Below are 25334 nucleotides of genomic sequence, written 5' to 3'. Positions count from 1 at the left end.
ATCTGATATCTAACATTTCTTTGGGGAGATATGCTGAGTTATTTACTTTACTCTGGGGTCATCAACAGAATAATAGAGGGTAGCACTAAATCCACCCTCCACTTCATCTTGCAAACAAAGTGAGCCATAAATGTGCCACTTTGATTTTTCTTCTAGTATCCAATAGGTAGTGGTGATTCAGAAAAGCACAACTCACAAGACCAAACATTAATTCTCATAAAAAGTATAGAACAAAATGATGAGAAAGAACCTAATTATCTAACAATTAGTAAAGCCCACCTTGCCCATAATAGAATTAGTAATTATATCATTATGAAGAGCAGTGTTAGAAAAGGCCCTTTTAGGCAATAAAAACATTTATGGGAGGGGAGAAAGAGGACGTTGGTGGAAGGGGAAGCTAATGAGTGTTAACATGGTAAATTTCTGTAATTTACACTAGTTTTATTAAACATTTTACATGATCTGTCAAATGTCTCTACTTCATTAATCTATTTTGAATGAAATGAATGAATATAATCCAGTTAGGAAATGTACTCTATTTTCCAGTATGGAAACAATCTCATGTTTTCATTGAAAGTGATTAAAGTCTTAAGCCTCTATTTTTGTTGAATTTGAATATGACTATTCCATGATTTTTAAAAATCATCTCCCCCTTTCACTCTGCATTCTGTTGGGTTTATAATAAATAAAAAGTGAGCTCATTTCTAAGCTTTATCCTTTTTCATGATTATTGCTTTAGCTACATAAAGCCTCAGATGAAGCTTTGAAATTATTGCTTGTAAGAGCCTAATAAATTTTGCAGACAAGTCAACATCATTTGCTATTTCTCCTTGGGTTGTGGAGGTGCAGGGAGAGAAGGGTAGAGGAAGAAGAGAGGTGGGCAACGAGAAGGACAGCAATATTCCCCTTCTCTGTGCGGGCTGGGGTGGGAAAGAATCTGTGTATATTTAAATTCCGTGTTTTAAATATTTCAAAATTATGTATTTAATTTTAACAATATTATTTTGTACTGTTATGGATGGTTCCATTTCTATTTGAGAAATTAAAGGGCTGTGCATGCCTGCTAAGTCACTGCAGTCTTGTCCAACTCTTTGCGACCCTATGGACTGTAGCCCAGGCTCCTCTGTCCATGGGATTCTGCAGGCAAAAATACTGGAGTGGGTTGCCCTGCCTTACGCAAGGGGATCTTCCTGACCCAGGGATCAAACCTGGGTCTCCCACATTGCAGGCAGATTCTTTACCACTAGCACCACCTGGGGCCAATGACCCCCCAAATACATCTATTTATATATATAAACATTTGCAGAAATGCAAAAGACAGCAATTCATTGAAGTATATTACAAAACGTGAAAGAGACTTTTTGTTACTTACTACATGAAGAAATTTCACAACGTACTTATTCCACTGATTTACCTTAGAGACTGTTCTAGAATATGACACTTATTAGGACATTGTATTTGGTTTGACATCTGTCACTTTATGTTTTCTCTATTTTAATGCTTCCTTGTTATCTTTTGTATATTTCACCTTTGCAAAAATGTATTGATTTACTTGGTATCGATTTACTTTTATCTTTTATCTATGGTTTGTAAGATTAACATTCTATTTTAAAGGTAATCTTACATGATTATCTTAAAATATTAAAATTCTTTTTACCTAATTATGTCGACAATAATTGACTTCATTTGATGATGTTAAGGAAGTGAACACTGATGACATGCCCATTTTTGCTATTTCCCTTTCATACTTTGGATTATGCTAATCCGGAGTTTAAAAATGTCATTTCAGAAAATTTCCTTTTTATATTTACATTGACTATTTTACTTTTGTTCCCATAATTACTCTCGATTGCCTAATGTTCCTCTTCTTATTGCTTAGTGATTTACAAGTTTGTACTTTGTTTTGTACCTTATTTATCCTACAATTTTAGTTTCAATGATTATAACCACTTTTTCCTCAATCACAGTTTCCCTAATGAAGAATGCATCTCTTAATTATTCATCTCTTAATTGTTCAGAGTACATTTGCTGTATGTCTTGCAGACTTGAGTAGTAAATGTTCCAAGAATTTCCAGATTCGAGAATTGACCTCATTTGCCTCTTGAAAAGAATAGTTCCTTAGCTGGGGATATAATACTTGAGTCTATATTCAATAAAGTATGAAGTTGCAGGTAACAAAAATCACAATTATAGGTGTTTATTTTGTGTAACAAGAAGTGTTTGTGGTTGCTGACTTTGGCTCAGCTGCCAATGTGGATGCTGTAGCTACAGCCATCACGTCTGTGGTACCAGAATAAAAGTCCCCAGTGCTATCCACATCCTAATCCTTGGCAACAGGGAATCAAGGTTGCTAATTCCTGACTGGAGATAGAATTATCTGGGTAGATCCAATATAATCAGTGATTATAAGTGGAAGAGGGAGACAGTAGAGAGTCAATGAGAACATAGCCCAACACAGCCCACAGCTGTAAAGATAGAGACGGATATGAGTTAAGGAATGCAGTCATATCTAGAAATGGCACTAGAAAAGGCAAGGAAACAGCGCCTCCAAAAGGAGCACAGACCTGCCTATATCTTGATTTTTTTTTTTTCTTTTTTAAACCCAGCTAGACCTATTTCAGACTTCTGACCTCCAGAACTATAAAATAATACCTTTGTGTTGCTTTCAGTCACTAAGTTTTTTTCTTTTTGCTTTGGGGAGTTTGTGTGTGTGTGTGTGTGTGTGTGTGTGTGTGTGTGTGTGTGTGTGTGTATGGCATTTGGTAGGAAACCAGGCCAGAATCCAAGGGGTGATTTCAAAGCAAGACAGAGGGGAAAGGGCCACATCAGCCAGATCTGTGTCTTTTTATCAGAAATCCAAAGGCTTCCTCAAAAGTTCCCGCAGTTCCTTTTTATGAAGAGAATGCATTTGGGAATCTGCTCCTAACTGTAAGAAAGACTAGGAGGGCAATTACTGAAGATTTTCAGCCTCTACATTTCAGGTAGCTAAGGAGAAGAGTTGGGAATGGCTTTTTAGAAGATGATCAATTGTGTTTTATCCTTTTCTTCTGCACGCTCTGAAGGTATTATTCTACAACTATCGACCTTCTCATTAATCAATGCCCCAGAAAAGAAATATGAACGTATCTTGACTTTGACTCTTGTTAAAAATGAATTCTGTGTACATAAATTTATAAGGTACTCACTGGAAAACTTTCACCAGAATATATTTTGGTATTGACTTCTACCCATCAGTTTTGCTTAAAAGATGGCAAAATCTCTTTCAGTCTCTTCAGTCTCTGAAGTTAATTCAACTCTGTCATACTCGTTAAGAACTTAGCATGTGCCAGATACTAAAATAAATTTTGTTAAATTTGTCTTTTTCTTTCTCTTGTGTTTTTGATCTGTCTTCTCATTCTGGTATTATTGTTACTTTAAGGGTAGAATTCCCTTTTGTATTTTTCAGACATCTTACCTTCTCTGTTATTTGAAAGAGAACTATGTCTCACATGGAATGTCTTCCTAGGTTCATGTTATATTTCACTAGTTTGTTTTCTGGAGTTTTAAGTCACTTTTTTTTTTCTTTCTGCATGACTGAGATGTTATTTCAGCTATTGTGCCTTTCTTTCTTTTTTTTTCACACTCCCTTTTCATCCCAACCTTTAAAAATAGGTTCTGTATCTGCTTTTAACTCACTAAGAATATAAAGTGAAAACTTTTCCCTTAAACTCTTACATCATTACTCCTTTTTCACTTTGCCTCAGATTTTTAAAATATCTCAAGTTTTGTTGTTTACTTGTTCTTAACACTGACTTGCTCCCGTTGTTACTGGTGCTTAAAGGTCTGGTGGGATGACTCCAGAATTCCGTGTGTGTGGAGAGAGAAAGAAAGTGAAAGTAGCTCAGTTGTGTCCGACTCTTTGAGACCCCATGGACCACATAGTCCCTGGAATTTTCCAGGCCAGAATACTGGAGAGGGTAGCCTATCCCTTCTCCCCAGCAGATCTTCCTGATTCAGGAATTGAACCAGGGTCTCCTGCATTACAGGTGGATTCTTTACCAACTGAGCTATCAGGGAAGCCCATGTATAGAGAGCGAGCTATGGTCTAAGACAAGGGAACATCCTGAGAACCAGGAAACGCCCTGAGAACATCCAGAGCTACAGGCAGGACCTGCAGAAACACAGGTCACCCTTCCTATCTGGGGGGATGAGGATGTTTTCAGCAAACACAATCTAGGACGAGAGTTAGAGGACAAGACTGCATGTGGTTGGAAGAGCAGACAGTGGGACCATCTGCTCCACGTTGCTGATCACTGCATCTTAGCTGGATCCAAAGGGAGAAGAACGCAGCCCAAGCAAAGGAACGGACGGAGTGGTGTGGTGCACTTGTGAACCCTGTCCTGCACATGGGGACTGCCTAATTCTTATTAAAATCGGAGATGCTTTCAACTGCAACTCTTATCTTTTTTGGCCACATCACTCTGTATATGTGATGTGGGATCTTAGTTTCCTAAGCAGGGATCAAACCCATGCCTCCTGCAGTGGAAGCACAGAGATCTAGCCATTGGATATCCAGAGAAATCCCTTAACTTGTTGTTTACATGAGTAACTGCAGAGGATATTTCTTTTGAGATGGTGTCATATTTATTTGAGCAAGAAGAGGAGCCTAGCATTCCATTCACTCCATTAACTTCCTAGAAATCATCTTTGAACATTAAAAGTATGCATCAAAGATGATGCTTTAGAAGGATGGGGCTTCAAGAATGTCTTATGGAAAGCCGTCCTCTTCGTAGATTACAGGAAAAGTAGGTAATTGTGATCATATCAGCTCACTTGTGATGGAGACTGCTGGCTGCTGGTCTAACATGCTTCCCCTCCTCCTCTCTCACTAACAGATCTTTAATTTTATTTGGTACATGTGCATTCCCTGGCCAATAATATGCAAGGAGAAGTCAGTGGGTGGAATACCCAGAAAGGATCTTTAAAGGGTCTTAACTCAGCTGAAACTATGCCCTTTATTCTGTGCCCATCTTCTGTTTCTTGGCTGAAACTGACAGACATAACTGGAACTGTGACTAGGGGGCCAATAACCTGAGAACAAATGCGTGTGTGTGGCCCCATTGCTCAGTCGAGTCCAACTCCTTGTGACCCCATAGTCTGTAGCCTGCCAGGCTCCTCTCTTCATGGGAATTTCCAGGCCAGAATACTGGAGTGGGTTGCCATTTCCTCCTTCAGAGGATCTTCCCGACCTAGGGATTGAACTTGCATCTCCTGCCTGTGTCTCCTGCATTGGCAGGCAGATTCTTTAACCACTTGAGCCACCTGGAAGTCCCCTAAAGATGGAGGAGCAGAAAGCTAAGTCTCGTTGACCTGGGGCTACCATAGCACCCCCAGATTCCTCAGTTTGTCTAAAGCACAGATGTACAACTTCCCTTGACATGCAGCTGACAACAGTCTCTAACCGATCACCCATCCTATCAGGAAAGAAGAGCCTTTCTCTTTTTTCTGTGCACTAACACCTCTGAATGTCTTTTTATTATTTTTCAGTTAAAGTGATGTCAAAGTGTAAGACTCTGATGGGTAAACTTTGAAGATCACTCACATCCAATGAGCATTCAGGTTACCAATCACCATTGGTGTACAAATCAGTTCAAACTAGATTTGTCTTTCAAACAAACCAGTCCTGCAGGTTTACTCTAGAAGTTTCTAAACATAAAAAAGAAAAAACAAGGTATAAATTGAATTTTTGACATTTTTATTGGACAAAATGCTTGGAGACCAGACTCCAGCTTTTGGGAAGACTGCCCCTAGAGGCCCCGAGAAGGCGATGGCACCCCACTCCAGTACTCTTGCCTGGAAAATCCCATGGACAGAGGAGCCTGCAAAGAGTCAGACACGACTGAGCGACATCACTTTCACTTTTCACTTTCACGAAATGGAGAAGGAAATGGCAACCCACTCCAGTGTTCTTGCCTGGAGAGTGCCAGGGACGGAGGAGCCTAGTAAGCTGCCATCTATGGGGTCGCACAGAGTCAGACATGACTGATGCGACTTAGCGGCAGCAGCAGCAGCCCCTAGAGGCCACAGGGCCTGAAGTTCAGGATGAGCCAGAGACCCTGTGAGCTTGTGCGTCTGGAGCAATGTAACACCTGTCTTGGATAAGAGGTCCAGAGACTCAGCAAATTCCTTTATTGCTTTTCACGAGAATTATTATCACTGAAATTACTTATAAAGCTCTTTGTTTATAATAACATCAGCTTACATTAGCCATTCTGAAGGGAAATATAAAAGGAGAAAATTGCACATCCCTGGGGAGTGGTAGATATTGGAGAAAAACCCAAGGAGGCAAAAACAGGAAAACACACACACACACACACAACAAACAAGAAGAACCGACCAAAAAGCCATCTCAAACCACCTGGAGGCTTCTACTCAGGACCTTCTCTTGGCTCCAAATTTACATTGTAGAGGGGCTTCCCAGATAGAAAGTGAAGTCACTCAGTTGTGTCGGACTCTTTGTGACCCCATGGACTGTAGCCCACTAGGTTTCTCCATCCATGGAATTTTCTAGGCAGGTGTACTGGAGTGGGTTGCCATTTTCTTCTCCAGTTGGTAAAGAAGCCACCTGCAGTGCAGGAGACCTGGGTTCGATTCCTGGGTTGGGACGATTCCCTGGAGAAGGGAATACTCCAGTATTCTGGCTTGGAGAATTCCATGGACTATATAGTCCATGGGGTCGCAAAGAGTCGGACATGACTGAACGATTTTCACCTCACTTACATTGTAGATGATTGTGTCCCAAGGTAATGAATTCTGTGAGCCACAGACTTTACTAGGTCATGCCCTTCTGGATGGAGCAAATTTAAATACTATTATTTTTTATTCACTTATTCTAAAACACTTCTAAGTACCTAATGTGTGCCAGGCAAGGCACTGAATATATTTTAGAAAGGATTTATGTCCAACTTTAAGAATTATTACTTTTCTTTTTAATAGCTGCAGGTGGCAGCACCACTTAACCATACATTGTATGCATCCACCTGCTTTTAAAATTCAGTTTGATAACGCATAGGAGATTATGATACAGGGCCAATTGTCATCACAGAATTAAACCTCTTTGCCTCCAGGGTACAATGAAGCTTTCTTTGAAGTCTGAATGCCTCTCAAGCTTTATTAACAAAAGAAAAATAACTAATTACATAAGTCTCAAATAACAAAAACTTAATTTCACATTACAGGCAACTAACAGGCAGTATAAACAATGAGCTATGTCAGACAATAGAAAGGAATAGAATAGAGATATTTTTGCTATAATTTTAATACATGATGGATTGCAAATCACTACTGAAGTTTCTGGGCTTTTTAAAGTTACTTCTATGTTTTGGTTTGATTGATACTTTTATTTTTAACACAATTTAATCACTGCCTTTTTTTTTTTTTAAGTTTCCAAGATACCCATAACCGTCTGACAATCAAATTATTACTGTATCTAGGATCATGAGTTATGTAATACTGCACATCATGTGAAGGTAAGTTTCTTCACAAAAGTCTCTCAAGGCCTTGGAGAGAACTGATTTGGAAACGAAGGCCACAGAGTTTCAGAGCAAAGAGAAGAAACAGATAAACTCACCAGTGTAAGGGGACTTACTGTTTGGATGTTCAAATGCAGAATCCCTCAAAGGCATTAGGCTTGTTAATCGGCTCAGATACTGCCACGAACAAGCCCCTTGCCCAGGAAGCACTTGTTCAGCCGCCCTTATCTTTCTCTCTCTCTCAGCCATTCACCCAGTTCATTAAAGCCTGTTTCTCCCAGGTGCGTCCTGAAGTTTCATTGTTCTGCCTATGGTACTTGTTGGCTCACAGACCTCTTTCACAATTTTCCTGCGTTTCTGAAGGCTCCTTGAGTACCAGTTCTGACCAGCCCATTTGCAGCTAGTGCTTTAATAAAGGGGTCTTGAATAAACGGGGGAGATAGGAGACCGCCGAGGGAAGTTGGGGCGGGGGAGGCCAGACTCCCCCCGATGCTTGCGTTCTTTGAAAGAGCCAGCAGGGGGTAGCAACACCTCCGCTCTGCCGTGAGGACCCGAACAATGGGCGCCCCCCACCCAACCCCATCCCGGGTTAGGGAGGAGGCCACCGGTGGGCACGAACACTGTTTCCTCGCGGTGCCCCCCTCGGTTCCTCAACGTTTCCAGGCACCCGCAGCGAGGACCTCCCGCAGCCTCTCACTGCGTGGGGAGGCTCTCTCCAGGGAGCGGACCAGGGAGGAGGCGCCCAGAGGTGCAGCGACTTGCCCCGGCCGTGTAAGCGCCTGGCAGCGACCTCAGGACCTCCCCTTCCAGACCCAGGCTTCCCTGCCCTGGGGGGAGGGTGGAGGGAGGGGGAGTGGAGTCAGAAGCCCCATCGCCGAGCAAGATCCGGGGTCACCGGCGCCCAGAAGAAGGCTCAATCAGAGGCACTGTCAACCCTGCCTGCCGATCCAGCGCTCCCCACCCCGCGCCCGCCCCCGCACCCTCCAGATTCTGAGTTTGTCTTTCCCTCCACCCACTTTCTTCTCTTTTTCTCAGCTCACGCCCACCTTAATTCAAATCTGAGTGGGAACTAAAACAGTGGGTTCAGTTCCTAGAGTTGAAGCAGAAAAGAGGGGAGGCGAGGGGCGCGGGGGCCCCTGCCCTGGGTTCCAGCCGCGTTGCTCTCCGGCTGCCGGAGCCCGCACGCCCGCCCCGGGGTCTTAGCCCCCAGCTCCCGGCCGCCTGCCCCAGGCCCGGCCGGTTTTCATCCTCCGCGCCCACGTCCACCGGCCGGGCGCACGGGCGGGCCCCGGGCGAGCCCCGCGCCGCCACCCGGCTCTCCCCCGCGCGCCCGGGACGCGCACTCGCTGCCGAGGCCCGGGAGGGCGGGCTGGGCGCCCCGGAAGAGGGGAGAGGGAAGGCGGCCGGAGGGGCCGGAGAGGGGCGGGCCGGGCTGGGAGGGACGCGGAGGGGGCGGGCCGGGCTGCGCTCGCTCCAGCCGCCGCTCGGGCGCAGAGCAGCGGGCGGCGAGCCCCGCGACCCAGCGCGGCGACGACGAGCGCGACGCGGGCCCCGCACCATCCCCGGCGCCCCGCCTCCGGAGCAGCCCCTGCCGCCGGCCGCCGCCCCCCTAGCCGCCTCGCAGCCCTGAGACCCTCGGCGCCGTGTGGACCCTGGCCGACGAGAGGGGTGGGGGTCCCCGCGCCCGAGCGGAGACCCGGAAGGCGCTGGGCGAGCGCCCAGAGCCGCGGCTCCAGTGCGGGGCCTCGGGGAGGGCGCAGACCTGCGGAGCCTGCGGCCGGCGCGAAGGTGAGCCTGGGGGTCGCAGGCGGCGTTGGGGGGCGGGGGCCGGCGTGCCGGGGGACAGGGATGCAGAAGTCGAGGGCCCCTCCTGACAGGGCCTCTGCAGATCCCGGGGTCCTCCTGGGGGAGCGCTGAGTATCCCTCACCCCACGCGACAGCGAGGTTTGTGATGGGTGCGTAACTGGCCCACCTGGCTCCGACCCCACCCCACCCCTGCCTGTGCCCAGCCATAGTGACACCCCCATAACCCTGCTGCTGCTGTCCCCCACTGTGTTTCCGGACACACTTGGATGGTTCTGACATCGGGGGTCCTGAGCTAGGGGTCCCGGAGGAGGTGGCTCCCAGCCTTCTGAAGAGGCTTGCCCACCCCCTCTGACTCCGATGGCATCTCTCCAATCCCAGTGGAGCTGGGAGGAGCGTGGAGGTTGAATGCGCACCGGCCCCCAGCTCCCCGCAGCCTATCCTGCCCCCCACCCCCCTCACCACCCAGGAGCCCTGGAGTGGAGGGAAGGCCGGGTTCCTGCTCCCCAGCTCTGAACCCCAACTTGTAACCAAAGTCACTGCTCGCTGCTCCGTGGACTCCACCCCCTCGCTTTACCTCTGGGTGCGTGGCCCTGCCTGCCCAGCACCCGCACCCACCAATCTTGGCTGTCTGGCACCCTCTCTCCTCCCATCCCTGGGGGAGCTGGCAGGGGCCCAGCCTAGCTAATGTTGTAATGTCCCTGGCAGTGCCCAGGGAGAGAAGCGGCTGGGCCTGTTGCCAATCAGTTAACCCCGGGCCCTGCGCCCGCCTGGGCAACTTGACTCAGGCGCTAGAAAGGGGAGATGCTGGTTCGGTGGGAAAGGAGCTGTGGGACGTGGGCAGTGCAGGGAAACTGCCCAAGTCATGGGCGCTGGGGTGCTCAGATTTGCCAGGTGCTGTTCAGAAGGGTGGCTGGGCTTATTCAGGGCAGTGCACATTTTTGGTGCAGGAAGATCACAGTGAGGGCTCCTATGTACCCACCCAGTGGCCTGGGGAAGAGGACTCCTTCAGAGTCTATTAGTTCACATGGGCACAAGAAGATGGCCAGCACCGGCTGCTCTCATCAGAGCGCAGGGGAGCAACAGGCAGTGATGGGCTGAGTGTGGGAAGGGCAGGACCACCCCTCCTTCGAGCAGCATCAGCTGCCCTCCCAGCTGATCATTGTCTCCAGACCTTGGCCCTGGGCCCTGGGTCCCCAGCACACTCCCCACTAGGTGGAAATGGTATGCTGAGGTCTGGGGGTGCTTTGAGCCTGAGGTTTCTCTTTCTCTGCACTCCCCTTTTACCTTCCTCTCCTAGTCCAGGTCTTTCCACAGAAGCAGCTCCTGGGATAGAACACAGTTGAGACCCTGACTAGGGGCAGAGCAGGGACAGACCCAGGGTGAGAGGGTAGGGCTCACGGGTGTCTGCCACCATCATGAGGGCCACTTGGGATTCGCAGGGATGTGCCTGCTGTCACACAGACACACACACACACACACACACACACCCAGCACGTACTGTCCTGCTCCACACTTGGGATCCGCAGGGATGTTCCTGCTGACACATAGACACACACACAGACAGACACACACACACATACACATACACACCCAGCACGTACTCTCCAGCTCCACACTTGGGATCTGCAGGGATGTGCCTGCTGACACACACACTCACACCCAGCACATACTCTCCTGCTCCACACCCGTCTCACCTCATATACACTCCATTACACACTCTCACACTTGTGCTCATAGGCACTGGTCCTGGCACTCATGGGCTTCCTTTCACCATCTTCCACTTACTCATCTCTCCTGCATATGTACCAGTGGCCCCAACACCCTCCTTCACGCCCTTTTCCCGGGGCCACACGTGCCCCCCCCCAACCCGACATGGTACAAGCCCAAGTGGCTCATTCTAAGTGGCTGTCTGGCTAGACTCAGACACTGCCTGCATCTTAAAAGCCTCCCCCAGCTCCATAGCCAGCCAGGGAGTGGGAGGCACATTTCTTTGCATCTACGTGCTCTGGGGGACATTCTCTGGGGCTGCAGGCCTCCGGGGACCCAGCACTGTCCTCTGCTAGGTAATCCATGCATCGGCTTCTCCGGCCCCAGGCGGCAGGGCCTAGAGGCACCGGAGGAAAGCCACCTCCTCACTGTGGGCTCTAGATGTCTCCTTAAAGGCCACCGGGATCCTTTTCAAGGCGGGTGGCCGGAGCTCGGAGAGACAGCTACAGAGCCCATATCCAAGGTAGAGATTAAGGGCAGAGGCCGCAGCAGTAAGCTGAGCAAGGATTATACTGGAATTTCCTGGGCGTTTAACAGCTGCGGAACAGAACAGAGGACAGGGCCCGTGGTGCTGACCCCTCCCACGCCGGCCCTGCGGCTAACAGGTGTGCGGACCAGCTCAGCAACCACAGCAGACACACCAGCCACTTAAAACCACTGGCCTCTTTGCCCTCCCGACCTCGTCTCACCCTGCTGGCAGGCAGGCTGCTCTGCCTCCCTGGGTTCACTGTTCCGTGATGCCCCGTGTGTGTTCTGAGCCTCTCTTTCTCTTTGAAGTTGCAGGCCTTGACATCATTGAGACATCGATGATGTCATCACTGCTTGACATCATTGACAAACATGGCATTATCATGGGACAATTTCAATTTCTTGGGAGGGAAGCTTAAAGGGATAAAAGTTATTTTGCTTTTATTGTTGACATTTTTTCACTCATTTGTTCCCAGATCCTACTGCCTCTCTAGATCTGCTTTTACCAAATATCTGAAAATTTCTAGATATTTTGAAACCTAAATGGCAAAGGTGGGGAGATAAATTGTAAAGATGTTATATTAATTGAGGTTTTATAAATATTTTCCTTTTTTGTTTAGATTTTAACTGTGAGATTTTGCTTTAATTATAGAAATAAGATATGCTCATTGCAACAAGAAAAACAATTCAAGTATGTATAAGAGACAGTTCATAAGAGCCCCCCAGCCTCCATCCTCTATTTCTACCTCCTACAGTAACCAGTTTTAATGGCCTGATATATCTTTTGCCATACCTTCCTCCAAACTCATTGGGCTTATATACTTAATTTTTACAAATTTGCTTTATGAATCCAGGTGCATAAATTATATTTAAGTCAGCTTGGATCGTTCATAAATTTTCACATTTAGCATTTTAATGTGAGCACAGTTAACTTTTTAAATTCTTACAGGTTTACTCATGTATTTTTAAATCTTTCATTTTTATAGAAAACAACTTGTAAGCTATGATTTATAAGCTAAGACTCTACACATCTTTAATCTTTGCCAGTTGTGAAAGCAAAATACAATCCCGATGTTATGAAACTGCCATGTTTTTTGTAAACTAAAAAAATGTGGCAAGCTTGTGGCTGTAGTGTTCCTACTGTATCCAAAAGATATAAAATGAAAAAGAAAAGAAAAAGGAGCTGAGACAAAAAAAAAAAAAGATTTGGTCATGGAATGCAATTTTTATAAGAAACTTTGTCTAATCAGTTTCATTTTCTGAGCTATCATTTTACATCCACATTTCTGCTGCTCCTGGTGTTTTTATTTTTAAAGCCAGTACACATCTGAAATGTGAATGTTTTCCTTATGGAGATAAGTCTTCTGCTTTTTCAGAGGTTAGAGGATTTCTAAACCCTGACCGATTACTCTCTTGAGCTGAAGACAGAGAAATCTCAAACAGGTTGAAGGGAAGAGAATGAGGGGCCTGACCTTATGGGGGCCTGTCTCCCTCTGTGTGGCAGCCCGGATGTGATCGACTGCTCCCAAGGCACCCTCCTGGACAAAATGCTGAAAGATGTCCTAGTCCTCAGCCATTGAAGTCACCTTTGAACATTAAGTTCTAAGTCCTGCCCGTTTTGTATTCCAGGCATGTGATGGGGCTGCATGTTCTTGTCACTTACATTTCTGCCTTTGAATCTTGTTTCAAAAGAATCTGCAGTGGCAGGAATTAGTTGACAGCAGTTTCTTCATATTTTGATAATGTTACCTCTATCCTTATTTTTATCCTTTCCATAGAGATACACTCAGTTTTTTTATATATACATTAAAAAATAAAAGACTTGGATTTATCGGGTTGGTTGGATACATTAGAGTCAACCTAACTTCCTAGTCTCACTCAGCAACAATTTTTTTCTGAAGAAACTTATTTATAACCATCCGTCCTCTGGATCCGAATCTAAAAGAGGTCCTCATCAAACAGCAAAAGTACACTTCTGAGTACTTGAAAGTCCTCAACCATTTCTTTTTAATGAATACCTTTGTTCTTTGTAACATTTCAAAAAATTACTTGCAGCAATCTACATGTGATGTCCCCACTTCATTGTTTTTTTTCCTGATTCCTCTTGACATTAGAAACCAAGTGGCTTTAGCTTGTTTTATAATTGCTTCTGTTCTTTTCTGGATCTTCTGGAGAGAGGCCAGCTTCATGTTGTCATCTAGATGCATACTAAAGCTACGCAGCACCCTCGTGTAGCCACAAGCCGTGTTACTTGTGTTGTGGGTCATCAAAGCAAATGCTTGGCCATTCATCTTCTGGGATGTTCCATACTTCACAGCTGATGTGATTGGCAGTGTGCATCTTTTTCTCTCCTGTTTCACTGTCTCTCCAAAAATTCCCTGGGACATATCCAAAGTGTTCATTATTCCTTCTCCGTGATTTGTCTAGTTATAAGTTTAAGAAGACACAGTCTTACAGTTTCTTCTTTGTACAGATTCCAGATTCCATCCATGTTCTGACTGAAAGAGGCTATTTTAAAGAATATCTGCTGGCCGAATGGCATAATAGCCTTCACTGTTTAAAGACGTCTTGCTGGCATTTTCAGTTCTTGATAACAGCCTTCCTAAAGATCCTGTGACAGAGAGTGAGACAGAATCTGGTCTGCTCTAGTGTATGAAGCATGTCTTCAAATTAAGCCATTAAGATTGGGGGTGGGGGTGTGTACCCGCAACATGAACTACTTTAGGACATTTCTTAAGCAGCTATTGTATTTTTTCAATTCTTTTTTTGTGTGTGTGCAAAATTGCCATTTATTAGTTTTATATTTGGATTTATGTAGGAGGACTGAAATGCAGAAAGTATCAACATTCAAACAGCCATTGTTGATGGGACTATGCTTTTTACTTTACCATCTCCTGGTTCTTGTTTGAAACGTTAATATAATCTGTGAATGGTTTTTGTAGCATTTGGGACAGTATTTGCAAAGAACTTCTGCTTCCTAGTAATAATCTGCTATATGAAAATGCTTCTTCCCACCCTCCCCCCAGCTTTAAGAAAGTGAAGTCACTCAGTTGTGTCTGACTCTTTGCGACCCCATGGACTGTAGCCCACCAGGCTCCTCCATCCATGGAATCTTCTAGGCAAGAGTACTGGAGTGGGTTGTCATTTCCTTCTCCAGGGGATCTTTCCAGCCCAGGGATCGAACCCAGGTCTCCTGCATTGCAGGCAGACGCTTTACCATCTGAGCCATACTGAGATACAACTGACATATAATATTGTGTAAGTTCAAGGTATACAAGGTGGAAATTTCCAGATGCTCCTTACTTGTCTCCATATGCCATAAACTGAACTCTTTATTTCTCATGTGGTGTTCTAGAGGCCTGAAAGGTAAATTTTAGTGGCCACTTGGCAGACATCCACTCATGTCAGGCCATGCAGATGCACAAATGATGTCTTTTCATGAAAACCACCTGGAGATAATGCTGAAGGCTTCAGCCTACAGCATAGCCAGCATTAACTGAAAAAAAGGACTGGTAGGAATCAAATCATGATTTTCACATTTGTCAAAGTAAAATGTCGTTTAATAGTTTGGTCTCAGCTTCATTGTGAAATGTGTAATTTTTTGGTTCCAACTTCCAATTGGCTTTTATTTTTACTTTCAATCTTTTGAGAATTTTGAGCAACGTGCCTCTTGTTTTCTTCTCAATAGAAATCAGTGACCTCTGGTTCTCTTGTCTATGCAACTCACAGGCTTTTGAGACTCAGTCACAAGGAGAGAGAGAGCTCACCTTAGACCAATGAGCAAAGAAAGGTCTGAGCCTGTTTTCCTTCACCGTGACCCTGGAGGCAGCCACGGCTCTTGGTCCTGTGTTTGTGAGCTACAGTGTTGTGCTTCTAAAGGCTGGAGACTGTTTTATATAAAAACATAGCTTATCACATAGTCCTGAGAAACCATTTTGAGGGCATGAACACTATTTTGATTCATTTTACTAAGCAGTTATTATTTTTAGATAGTAATAGGGTTTCCCCGGTGGCTCAGATGGTAAAGAATCTCTGTGCAATGCAGGCGGGTTTGATCTCTGGGTCAGGGAAGATGCCCTGGAGAAGGGAATGGCAACCTACTCCAGCATTCTTGCCTGGAGAATTCCATGGGCAGAGGAGCCTGGCGGACTATAGTCCATGGGGTCGCAAAGAGTCAGACTCTACTGAGAAACTAACACTTCCACTTTTCACTAAACAGTTATTATTTACTGTTTAAAATTTTAAATTTAAAATTTTGATGATTCCACTGAAAAATAATATACATGCAAGATTTTTATCATTAATAGTTTTATCTTAATTAATCAATTTATTTATGGCCATTTCCTTTGGCATGTGGGATCTTAGTTCCCCCACCAGGGATCAAACCCACACCCCCTGCATTGGGAACGAGGAATCTTAACCACTGGACTGTCAGGGAAGTCCTAAGATTTTCAACTGTAAAAACTAAAGGTTCATATAGCAACTTCCCATTAGCTATCTATTTTGCATATGGTAATATATATGCTTCAGTGCTGCTCTCTCAGCTCCTCCCACCCTCTCCTCACCTCTCTATGTCCAAAGTCTGTTCTCTATGTCTGCATCTCTATTCCTGCCCTGCAAATCGGTTCATTGGTACCATTTTTGGACATGGTACTCTGTGACAAGCTAGAGGGGTGGGATGGGGCAGTTTCTAGAGGGAGAGTACATGTGTGTACTTATGGCTGATTCATTCAGGCAGAAATCAACACAATATTGTAAAGGAATTATCCTCCAATTAAAAATAAATTTCTAAAAACTTAAGAAGGACAAGAAAAAAAAAATAAAGAGGATATGAGAGTAAATGTTTCTTGCATTATTCCCCATGTTTTCCCTCTCCCTTTCTTCCCAGATTTTGTCTACCTTTCTTTAAGATCCTTACATACATGTGTGTATGCTAAGTCACTTCAGTCGTGTCCAACTCTTTGTGACCCCAAGAACCATAGCCCACTCAGCTCCTCTGTCCATTTGATTCTGTAGGCAAGAATACTGGAGTGGGTTGCCATGCCCTCCTCCAGGGGATCTTCCCAACCCAGGGACTGAACCTGCATCTCTTTTGTCTCCTGTATTAGCAGACAGGTTCTTTACCACTAGTGTCACCTGGGAAACCCCTTTACAAGCCTATGTATAATATATGTAGGTCCTTCTTAAGTTACCAATCAGGAGGATACTGTATATGACTCTGCGATGGACTATGTACTTTCACTTAGACATTATTTCCATATCAATACATAAACACTAGCCCTTATTCCTTTCGAAGGCTGTGCCATAATTTTTTAGTCATCTTTCTATTGATGAACACTTTGCCGTATTTTCCCTTACCAATGATGATGCAATACATATTCTCATTTGAACATCTGTGCAAAGGGATCCAGCTATAGATACCTGAAGGACAAATTCTTAGACATGAAGCTGCTAGGTAGACATCACCAATGGTCCTTCTAAGAGTATACACCAACTCGAACCCACAGTGAATACAAGAGAACCTATTTCTCATACCTTCTCCAACTCAGGCATTGTTAATTTCATAAACCAAATGACATGCCTCCCTTTCATTGTGAGTAAGCTAGGGAGCATCTTTATATATATATATATATATATATATATATAAGAGCATACATTTATTTTTCTGTAAGCCAGAGAAAAAACGTGCCGCTTGTAGAGAGAGGACCTACATAGCTCAGTCCCTTCTCTATCCTGGCTGCTTTAACAGGCAGAATCTTTCTGCCTTTGTTCATATTCGTGTCTGCTCTCGCACCCTCCCTCCCTTCATACCCCACAGCTCTCCTTCTGCGGTCCCTCTCGCTTCGCTGCCTCTCTGAAATGTCCTAGAGTGTCCAAGTCTGATGGGGGTTGGGAGGTGTTGGGGAGAGGGGACCGCGTGTCCCCCCAGGGAAGGAGTAGCTTGTAACTCCCCTGCTTTTAATGAGAAGCATCTTCTGACTTTCTATACAGGGTGGCCTTAGGAGGAAGGGAGGAGAATAAATGAAGAGAAAGAACTTGTATAGCTCCTTCCAGAAGAAAAGGGATACAACTGGCTCAGAGCTACCCTGTGCTCTGAGTTGTTTTGTTGACTAGCTCAGTCATGTCCAACTCTTTTACCACCCTGTGGACTGTAGCCTGCCAGGCTCCTCTGTCCATGGAGATTTCCCAGGCAAGAATACTGGCATGGGTTGCCATTTCCTTCTCCGGGGGATCTTGCTGACCCAGGAATCAAACCCGTGTCTCCTGCCTTGCAGGCAGATTCTTTATCACTGTGCCACCTGGATCAGGGAGGGCCATGAGCAACAGATGCTCAGAGATGGGTCACCTGCACAGTGTAGGAGGTAGGCCGACTGGGCACTGGTCCCCCATAATGGTGGACTCAGCACAGGTTGGGAGAGATTCGGCTTCCTGCCGGCCCCACCCATGGTTGGTGCTGGGGCACTTTGAGAGCTTCAGGGGGTGACCCAGGGCCAGGTTTTGGAGGCTGTACCAACTGTGAAGCAATGCAGTTACTTCTCACTGGACTCTTCTGTTCCTTTGTATCTGGAAGCAGGCTTGGCTGCAGACTCCAGCCTTGCAAAGCAGCAGCCCCACCTGGGAGCAGGGTGGTGGCAGGGCCATGGTGGGAGCCCTGAAGATGCCTCATGGCTGCTGAGGGGGCTGCCCCGTCAGGGAGCAGAGCGGCGGGCATGGTCGGCAGCCTGTGGGTTCTAGCGCTGGTGTCCTCGGTCCTGGCTCTGGAAGGTAAGCAGGGAGGGGAGACGGAAGAAGCCCCACCTGCTAGTAGAGACCCAGCACATGTGGGAAGTGGGAAAGATGCAGAAAAGAGTGAGACATCAAGAGAGGAAAAGGAACGGGGAAGGTTCCAGAGAAGGGCTCCGAAGAGACAGTCGAGCTCCTATTGGTCAGTTAAATGAATCTCTTTCCGGTGGGAGGAAAATTCTCTTTCCGGTGGGTCTGGGGTGGCATTAGCCCTGCTGGCTGCAGGCCTGGCCACTGCGTGTCCCTTCTTGTCTCTGGGCAGAGGTGTTGCTGGACACCAGTGGAGAGACATCTGAGATTGGCTGGCTCACCTACCCACCAGGTGGGGTGAGTATCTTGCATTCTGAGCCAGCCGCCCCCGCCCCTGCCCCAATCAGGAGCTCGATGATTGCAAGGAGGAAACCCTCAGTGGAGATGGCTGGGCTGAGGTCTGCCCTCCAGAGGAACAGGACTTGCGGGCATCCTCAGCGGCTTTGCATGTGGTTAATTCTAAGATGGGCTGGAAGGGATATGCCCCGCCTCCCTGCCCCGTACGGACCCAGGAGCCGCTAACAGCGCTTCTGTGGTCCTCCTTCAGTGGGACGAAGTGAGCGTTCTGGACGACCAGCGACGCCTGACTCGGACATTCGAGGCATGCCACGTGGCCGGGGCCGCTCCAGGCCCGGGGCAGGACAACTGGCTGCAGACACACTTTGTGGAGCGGCGGGGCGCCCAGCGGGCGCACATCCGACTGCATTTCTCCGTGCGGGCCTGCTCCAGCCTGGGCGTGGCCGGGGGCACCTGCCGGGAGACCTTCACGCTTTACTACCGCCAGGCCGAGGAGCCCGACAGCCCCGACAGCATCTCCTCCTGGCACCTCAAACGCTGGACCAAGGTGGACACGATCGCGGCGGATGAGAGTTTTCCCGCCTCCTCGGCCTGGGCGGTGGGCCCCCCGCGGGCCGGGCAGCGGGCGGGGCTGCAGCTGAATGTCAAGGAGCGGAGCTTCGGGCCCTTGACCCAGCGCGGCTTCTACGTGGCCTTCCAGGACACCGGGGCCTGCCTGGCTCTCGTGGCGGTCAAGCTCTTCTTCTACGCCTGCCCCTCAGTGCTTCGCGCCTTCGCTTCCTTTCCCGAGACGCAGGCCAGCGGGGCCGGGGGGGCCTCCCTGGTGGCGGCTGTGGGCACCTGTGTGGCGCATGCGGAGCCGGAGGAGGATGGAGCAGGGGGCCAGGCAGCGGGCGGCGCCGCCAGGCTGCACTGCAACGGGGAGGGCAAGTGGATGGTTGCCGTCGGGGGCTGCCGCTGCCAGCCGGGGCACCAGCCTGCGCGGGGAGACAAGGCCTGCCAAGGTGAGACCCCGGCTCCCCGCCCCCCTCGCTCCCTTGCCCTTGAGATCACTCCTGAACGGGTCCACACTTCATTTTGTCCACCCCTCCAAAGGTCAGCAATAAGCTGTTTTAGGAAAGAAGCCTTGTTTTCTCCGGATTTATTTCCTAAAGCACCCAGGCTTGCTTTCATCCACTCATCTGAAACTTTTGGAACCTTCTGGAGAATTCCACAACCCTTGCTGGGGCTCCCAGGGCTACAGACCTGTGAAGGGATGGAGATAAAAGGCTGTTGTGGGATGGGGCCCTTTGTCTGCATTTGCTGTCCAGCTGGGGATGGATCATCTCATGTCCAGGATCGTCCTGGGAGGTGTTGGATACAACTGAACAGGGTATTTCTGCTGTGAGTGCAGGCTGCAGGCAGCCTCTTGCAGAGGGAGGTTGTGCCTCGAGTGCCTGGCCTGCCGCAGCGCCCACCACACAGGACTTTCTCCATCAATGGAAATGTAATTCCGCCCCCAGCAAAATGGCAGAAGTAGTGTCAGGGTCTGCCCGAAGGAGGCGGAGAGGGAAGAGACGGGTGAGGAGGAGAGGCAGATCTCGGGAGGAACGCAGGCCTGGGCGAATGGCTGTGCTGGTGTCGGGGTGGAGGGGGGAGCTCAGGATGGCAGAGTGGACCTGAGGCTGCTCCCCCCTCTGCTCCTCAGCCTGCCCTCGGGGGTCCTACAAAGCCTTGGCTGGGAATGCCCCCTGCTCACCATGCCCTGCCCGCAGCCATGCCCCGGATCCTGCGGCCCCTGTGTGCCCCTGCCTGGAAGGCTTCTTCCGGGCCAGTTCAGACCCCCCAGAAGCCTCCTGCACTGGTGAGTCCCCCCCACCCAGGGACGGAATTGGGAGGCAGTGGGGCCAGGAGAGGGTGAGCCTGAGGGCACACGGGGTGGCTGGTTGGCATTTGCAGTGACTTTTTCCTCCTCTGTCCTTGCTTTCCTTCCCTGCCACGTTTCCCTGACTGCTCTGCTCCTGGCCCACCTGCTTCCTCCCTACACTGTCTCCTTCCTTCACCCATCACCCCCACCCCACAACTCCCTACTCCCTGGCCCTTGTCCCCCACCATGCACGTGGTCTCCCCAGGCCCTCCGTCAGCCCCCCAGGAGCTGTGGTTCGAGGTGCAGGGCTCCACCCTCATGCTGCACTGGCGCCTGCCTCGGGAGCTGGGGGGCCGTGGGGACCTACTCTTCAACGTCGTGTGCAAGGAGTGCGGAGGGGCCGGGGGCCAGGGCCCTTGTCGCCGCTGTAGGGACGAGGTGCATTTCGACCCCCGCCAGAGGGGCCTGACCGAGAGCCGTGTGCTCGTCGGGGGGCTGAGGCCACACGTACCCTACATCCTGGAGGTGCAGGCTGTCAACGGGGTGTCAGAGCTCAGCCCCGACCCTCCCCAGGCTGCAGCCATCAATGTAAGCACCAGCCACGCAGGTGAGCCTCGGCCGCCCCTAAGCTTCCAGTCTCCTCCTTAGAAACCCCTGTGCCCCACTCCTGCTCTCCAGCCCCTGGAAACCCCACTAACATCACCCCCACGCCAGTTCCCTCCGCAGTCCCTGCCATGCACCAGGTGAGTCGCGCCTCCAACAGCATCACCGTGTCCTGGCCGCAGCCTGACCAGACCAACGGAAACATCCTGGACTATCAGCTCCGCTACTATGACCAGGTGGGGAGCAGAGGGCGGCCCTGGTGGGGCTGGTGGGAGGTTCCAGGGGCCCCACAGTGGGGCGAGAGGTGGGGGGACCAGAGGGGTGCCTCAGGGCCCTGCAGCCGGGGAGTGAGGAATGTGGGAGGGGGGGCAGGGGGGATCGGGACCCCACAGCCGGCAGGGAGTGAGTGGCTGTCACCAACCCCCCAGGCAGAAGATGAATCCCACTCCTTCACCCTGACCAGCGAGACCAACACAGCCACCGTGACCAAGTTAAGCCCCGGCCACATCTATGGCTTCCAGGTGCGGGCGCGGACAGCCGCGGGCCATGGCCCCTATGGGGGCAAGGTCTACTTCCAGACGCTGCCTCAAGGTGAGGGGAGGCCTGGGTGGGGTGGGGGCGGCCCGAAGGGATGGTGAGGAGGGGCCCGGGGACCATCCAAACCTTGCACCTTCACCCCGACCTTCCAGACCAGGAGAGTGTCTGCCCCTTGATCTTCGGTTCCCTGTGGGGAGGGGGTGCGTGAGGGAAGGATGCTCCGGCCTGTGAGATCTTATTCACCTGTGCCCCTGTGTGCTGGTTCTCCAGGTGAGCTGTCCACTCCGCTTCCTGAGAGGCTCTCCTTGGTGGTTGGGTCCATCCTGGGGGCGCTGGCCTTCCTCCTGCTGGCGGCCATCACCGTGCTGGCTCTCGTCTTCCAGAGGTGAGCCCCTCCCCGCCACAGCCGGGTACCACCCCCTCCACACAGCCCCAAGTCCTGACAGCCACAGAGTTCCCCTGGGAAGCCCCCACCAGCGCCCTCTACCCCCAGCAGCCCGCAGCCCCTGGGTCTGGCTGCCTGCCGCCCCAGAGCCCTGGCAGGGCCTTGGCCTCCGCGGGTGGACTGGGGAGGGGACAGGTGGGAGTGTGCCTGCAGGACTGTGGTTTTGGTCCCCAGGAAGCGGCGTGGAACCGGCTACATGGAGCAACTGCAGCGATACAGCAGCCCAGGTCGGGGGTGGGGCTGGGAAGTGGGGGCGGGCGAGCTGGAATCAGAACGGCCTGAGAAGGAAGGATGAAGACCCCAGAGGTGGGGCAGGAGGGGGCGGAGGGCTGGGGCAGTGAGTCCGGGGCAGCTGAGAACTGGCCAGGGGTACCCTTAGGCGGGGCCCGGCCTCCAGGGCTGCGGGCAGCTCCTTGGCACCGTCTTTGGGAGTGAGAGAGCAAGCCTGGGGTGTGTGGGCATGTGCCCTCGTCATGGACCGCCCCCCACGCCTGCAGGGCTCGGGGTGAAGTACTACATCGACCCCTCCACCTATGAGGACCCCTGCCAGGCCATCCGAGAATTCGCCCGGGAGGTTGACCCCACGTACATCAAGATCGAGGAAGTCATTGGGGCAGGTACTGCGTGGGGGCAGAGGAGGGCATGGAAGGGGTTCCCAGGAGGGTCCCTTCTGAACAGGGTAGGACACCTCGAGTCCCTCCTGTGGACCCCGCCCCCAGCCTACACCTGCCCCCCCCAGGCTCCTTCGGGGAGGTGCGCCGGGGCCGCCTGCAGCCCCGGGGACGGCGGGAGCAGGCCGTGGCCATCCAGGCCCTGTGGACCGGAGGCGCCGAGAGTTTGCAGATGGCCTTTCTCGGGCAGGCCGCCATGCTGGGCCAGTTTCAGCACCCCAACATCCTGCGGCTGGAGGGCGTGGTCACCAGGAGCCGGCCCTTCATGGTGCTGACGGAACTCATGGAGCTGGGCCCCCTGGACAGCTTCCTGAGGGTCAGTCAGGCTGGTAGTGAGGCGGTGCTGGTGGGGGGAGGCTTGGGCTGGGAAAGTGGGCAGTTCTCAGCTGTTCGGGACTCACAGCCCCATCCCTCTGCTCCCTCCTGCCACTGCCTCTGGGGTCTTCAGCCTTCATTCTCAGGCCATTCTGATTCCATATAGCCCTTGCCCTTGGGTGCCAGTGTGTCTGTGTGATGAGTCCAGGTTCCTCCCCCTGCTTTTGCTGACCTGTCCCCCCTCCACCGCCCCCCAGCAGCGGGAGGGCCAGTTCAGCAGCCTGCAGCTGGTGGCCATGCAGCGGGGCGTGGCCGCTGCCATGCAGTACCTGTCCAGCTTCGCCTTCGTGCACCGCGCACTCTCCGCCCACAGCGTGCTGGTGAACAGCCACCTGGTATGCAAGGTGGCTCGTCTCGGCCACAGCCCTCAGGTGAGAGCCAGCCTTGGGGGCCCGGCCTCCCTGGGGGGGCGGGGTTGCTGGAGGACAAGCTGGGACCAGGGGCGGTGGATGCCTCAGGGGGCATACCTTAGAGTCTGAAGGGGCGGAGCTCACCCGTGTGATGGAGCAAACCCCAGGTGAGGGGGCACAGCGGGACATCAGGGAGGGGCTAAGGACACTGAGGAAGGAAGGGAGTCCTCCTAGAACCACCCCCTGCCCTTCCCTAGTGCTGACCACTGTCAGAGCCCCCGGGTGCAGATCCACACACCACCCTCAAGCTCTGTGACTTTGCACACATTTGTATTTCTCTATGTCTCAGCCTCTGTACCTGCAAAATGGAGATAATGCCATCGGTAATACAGGGTCATCATGGAATTAAATGAGATGCTTGCTGTGAAACCCTTGATACACATCTGAGCACATAGTAGTTGATCAGTAACTAGGACCATGGCTCTGATTATTGCTATTGTTACTTTCAACCCCACCCCTCAGGGCCCAAGTTGTATGCTTCGCTGGGCGGCCCCAGAGGTCATCGCACATGGGAAACATACAACATCTAGTGATGTCTGGAGCTTTGGGATAGTGATGTGGGAAGTGATGAGTTATGGAGAGCGGCCCTACTGGGACATGAGTGACCAGGAGGTGAGCTCATGACCCGGAACCCCTGTCCGTCCAACCCACCAGACTTACAGACTCAAACATTCTAAGCCCTCCATCCCGGAATACATTCACATTCTAAGATCTCATGGGTCTCATTTTCCATGTTTGAGTTCCTTTCCAACCTCATGCTTACCTAACGATACATTCCTTTCCACTAGCAATAGCCTCTAAGCACCATCTTCTTCCTCTAATCCCCAGGTGCTAAATGCAATAGAGCAGGAATTCCGGCTGCCCCCACCTCCAGGCTGTCCACCTGGACTGCACCTGCTTATGCTGGACACTTGGCAGAAGGATCGTACCCAGCGACCTCACTTTGACCAGCTGGTGGCTGCATTTGACAAGATGATCCGCAAGCCAGACACTCTGCAGGCTGGCGGGAGCCCCGGGGACAGGTCTGGAGCTTTGGCGTTAGAGCCCGGGAGAGCCAGGGAGGGTTGATGCAGACCCATAAAGGAGACTGAGGAGAGGGGACAAGGACGAAGAGGAGACTGACCTGCCTGCCCCTCCCTCCCAGACCCTCCCAGGCCCTGCTGAATCCCGTGGCCCTGGACTTTCCATCTCTGGACTCCCCTCAGGCCTGGCTCTCGGCCATCGGCCTGGAGTGCTACCGGGACAACTTCTCCCAGTCTGGCCTCTGCACCTTCGGTGATGTGGCTCAGCTCAGCCTGGAGTAAGCCGGAGGGGTCGGGGAGGGGAGCCTCAGCCCAGGGGCAGGGCCCGGGGTTTTGAAGACACGGGCCCCAATTTTTTTTCCCTTCCGTTCCCCTCCCTAGAGACCTGCCCGCCCTGGGGGTCACCCTGGCTGGCCACCAGAAGAAGCTGTTACACCACATTCAGCTCCTGCAGCAGCACTTGAGGCCGCCGGGCCCCGTGGAGGTCTGAGGTCTGGGCGGGAAGCTACGACGTGAGGATGCCCGTAACCAAGTCCTGGATGAGGGTCCCAGGGGGGCCAAGGGAGATATGAACCTGGCTCCACGCCCGCCAGCCACACACTAAACCCAACCCTTGGGACACCTCCCTCCCCGGTCCTCCCCTGCCTTCCCCACATTAAAGGGAAAGAAGGGATTTTGCACATCGGAGTAGTGGTGAGGCCCTGTGGTCTGCATGGAAGGGGCGGGAGACCCCACCGCAGAGAAGGCTGCAGGACGAGAGGAG

The 25334-nt window shown here is 50.6% G+C and overlaps 1 protein-coding gene and 1 long non-coding RNA gene across 3 annotated transcripts in view; one reads left to right on the top strand and one right to left on the bottom strand.

The window, feature by feature from the left end:
* LOC139033765 (uncharacterized) overlaps window positions 1-8450 on the bottom strand; it is a 42555-nt gene extending 34105 nt beyond the window's left edge. Inside the window, exon 1 of the long non-coding RNA XR_011486249.1 lies at window positions 7628-8450. This is a non-coding gene — a long non-coding RNA (uncharacterized lncRNA). The remainder of the gene's footprint in view (window positions 1-7627) is intronic.
* A 99-nt stretch (window positions 8451-8549) lies between these two features.
* Window positions 8550-25258, top strand: EPHB6 (EPH receptor B6). 2 transcript variants are annotated; one of them, XM_070463179.1, is made up of 17 exons: window positions 8550-9299; window positions 18127-18317; window positions 18598-18662; window positions 18913-19666; window positions 20350-20505; window positions 20774-21115; window positions 21223-21347; window positions 21540-21702; window positions 21919-22033; window positions 22268-22320; window positions 22591-22710; window positions 22833-23080; window positions 23337-23510; window positions 24012-24161; window positions 24378-24571; window positions 24694-24849; window positions 24953-25258. In XM_070463179.1, exons 2-17 carry the CDS (start codon window positions 18218-18220, stop codon window positions 25059-25061), a joined length of 3024 nt encoding a protein of 1007 aa, XP_070319280.1. In that variant the 5' UTR covers window positions 8550-9299; window positions 18127-18217; the 3' UTR covers window positions 25062-25258. The 2 variants fall into 2 exon arrangements, with proteins under 2 accessions (XP_070319280.1, XP_070319335.1); XM_070463234.1 differs by having other exon boundaries at window positions 18124-18317.
* The last annotated feature ends 76 nt before the right edge of the window (window positions 25259-25334 follow it).

Source organism: Odocoileus virginianus, chromosome 1, assembly GCF_023699985.2.
Source record: "Odocoileus virginianus isolate 20LAN1187 ecotype Illinois chromosome 1, Ovbor_1.2, whole genome shotgun sequence".
Taxonomy (NCBI): domain Eukaryota; kingdom Metazoa; phylum Chordata; class Mammalia; order Artiodactyla; family Cervidae; genus Odocoileus; species Odocoileus virginianus.
The sequence above is the reverse complement of the archived record's forward strand: the minus strand, read 5'-3'. Positions and strand labels throughout refer to the sequence as shown.

What these genes read in the sequence shown, in the direction of transcription:
- EPHB6 (XM_070463179.1), top strand. Translation starts at nt 18,218, where the DNA reads ATGGCTGCTGAGGGGGCTGCCCCGTCAGGGAGCAGAGCGGCGGGCATG. An exon ending in CTTCCAGACGCTGCCTCAAG is followed by an intron (nt 21,703 to 21,918) that starts GTGAGGGGAGGC and finishes CTGGTTCTCCAG; the next exon opens with GTGAGCTGTCCACTCCGCTT. An exon ending in GTGGCTCAGCTCAGCCTGGA is followed by an intron (nt 24,850 to 24,952) that starts GTAAGCCGGAGG and finishes TCCCCTCCCTAG; the next exon opens with AGACCTGCCCGCCCTGGGGG.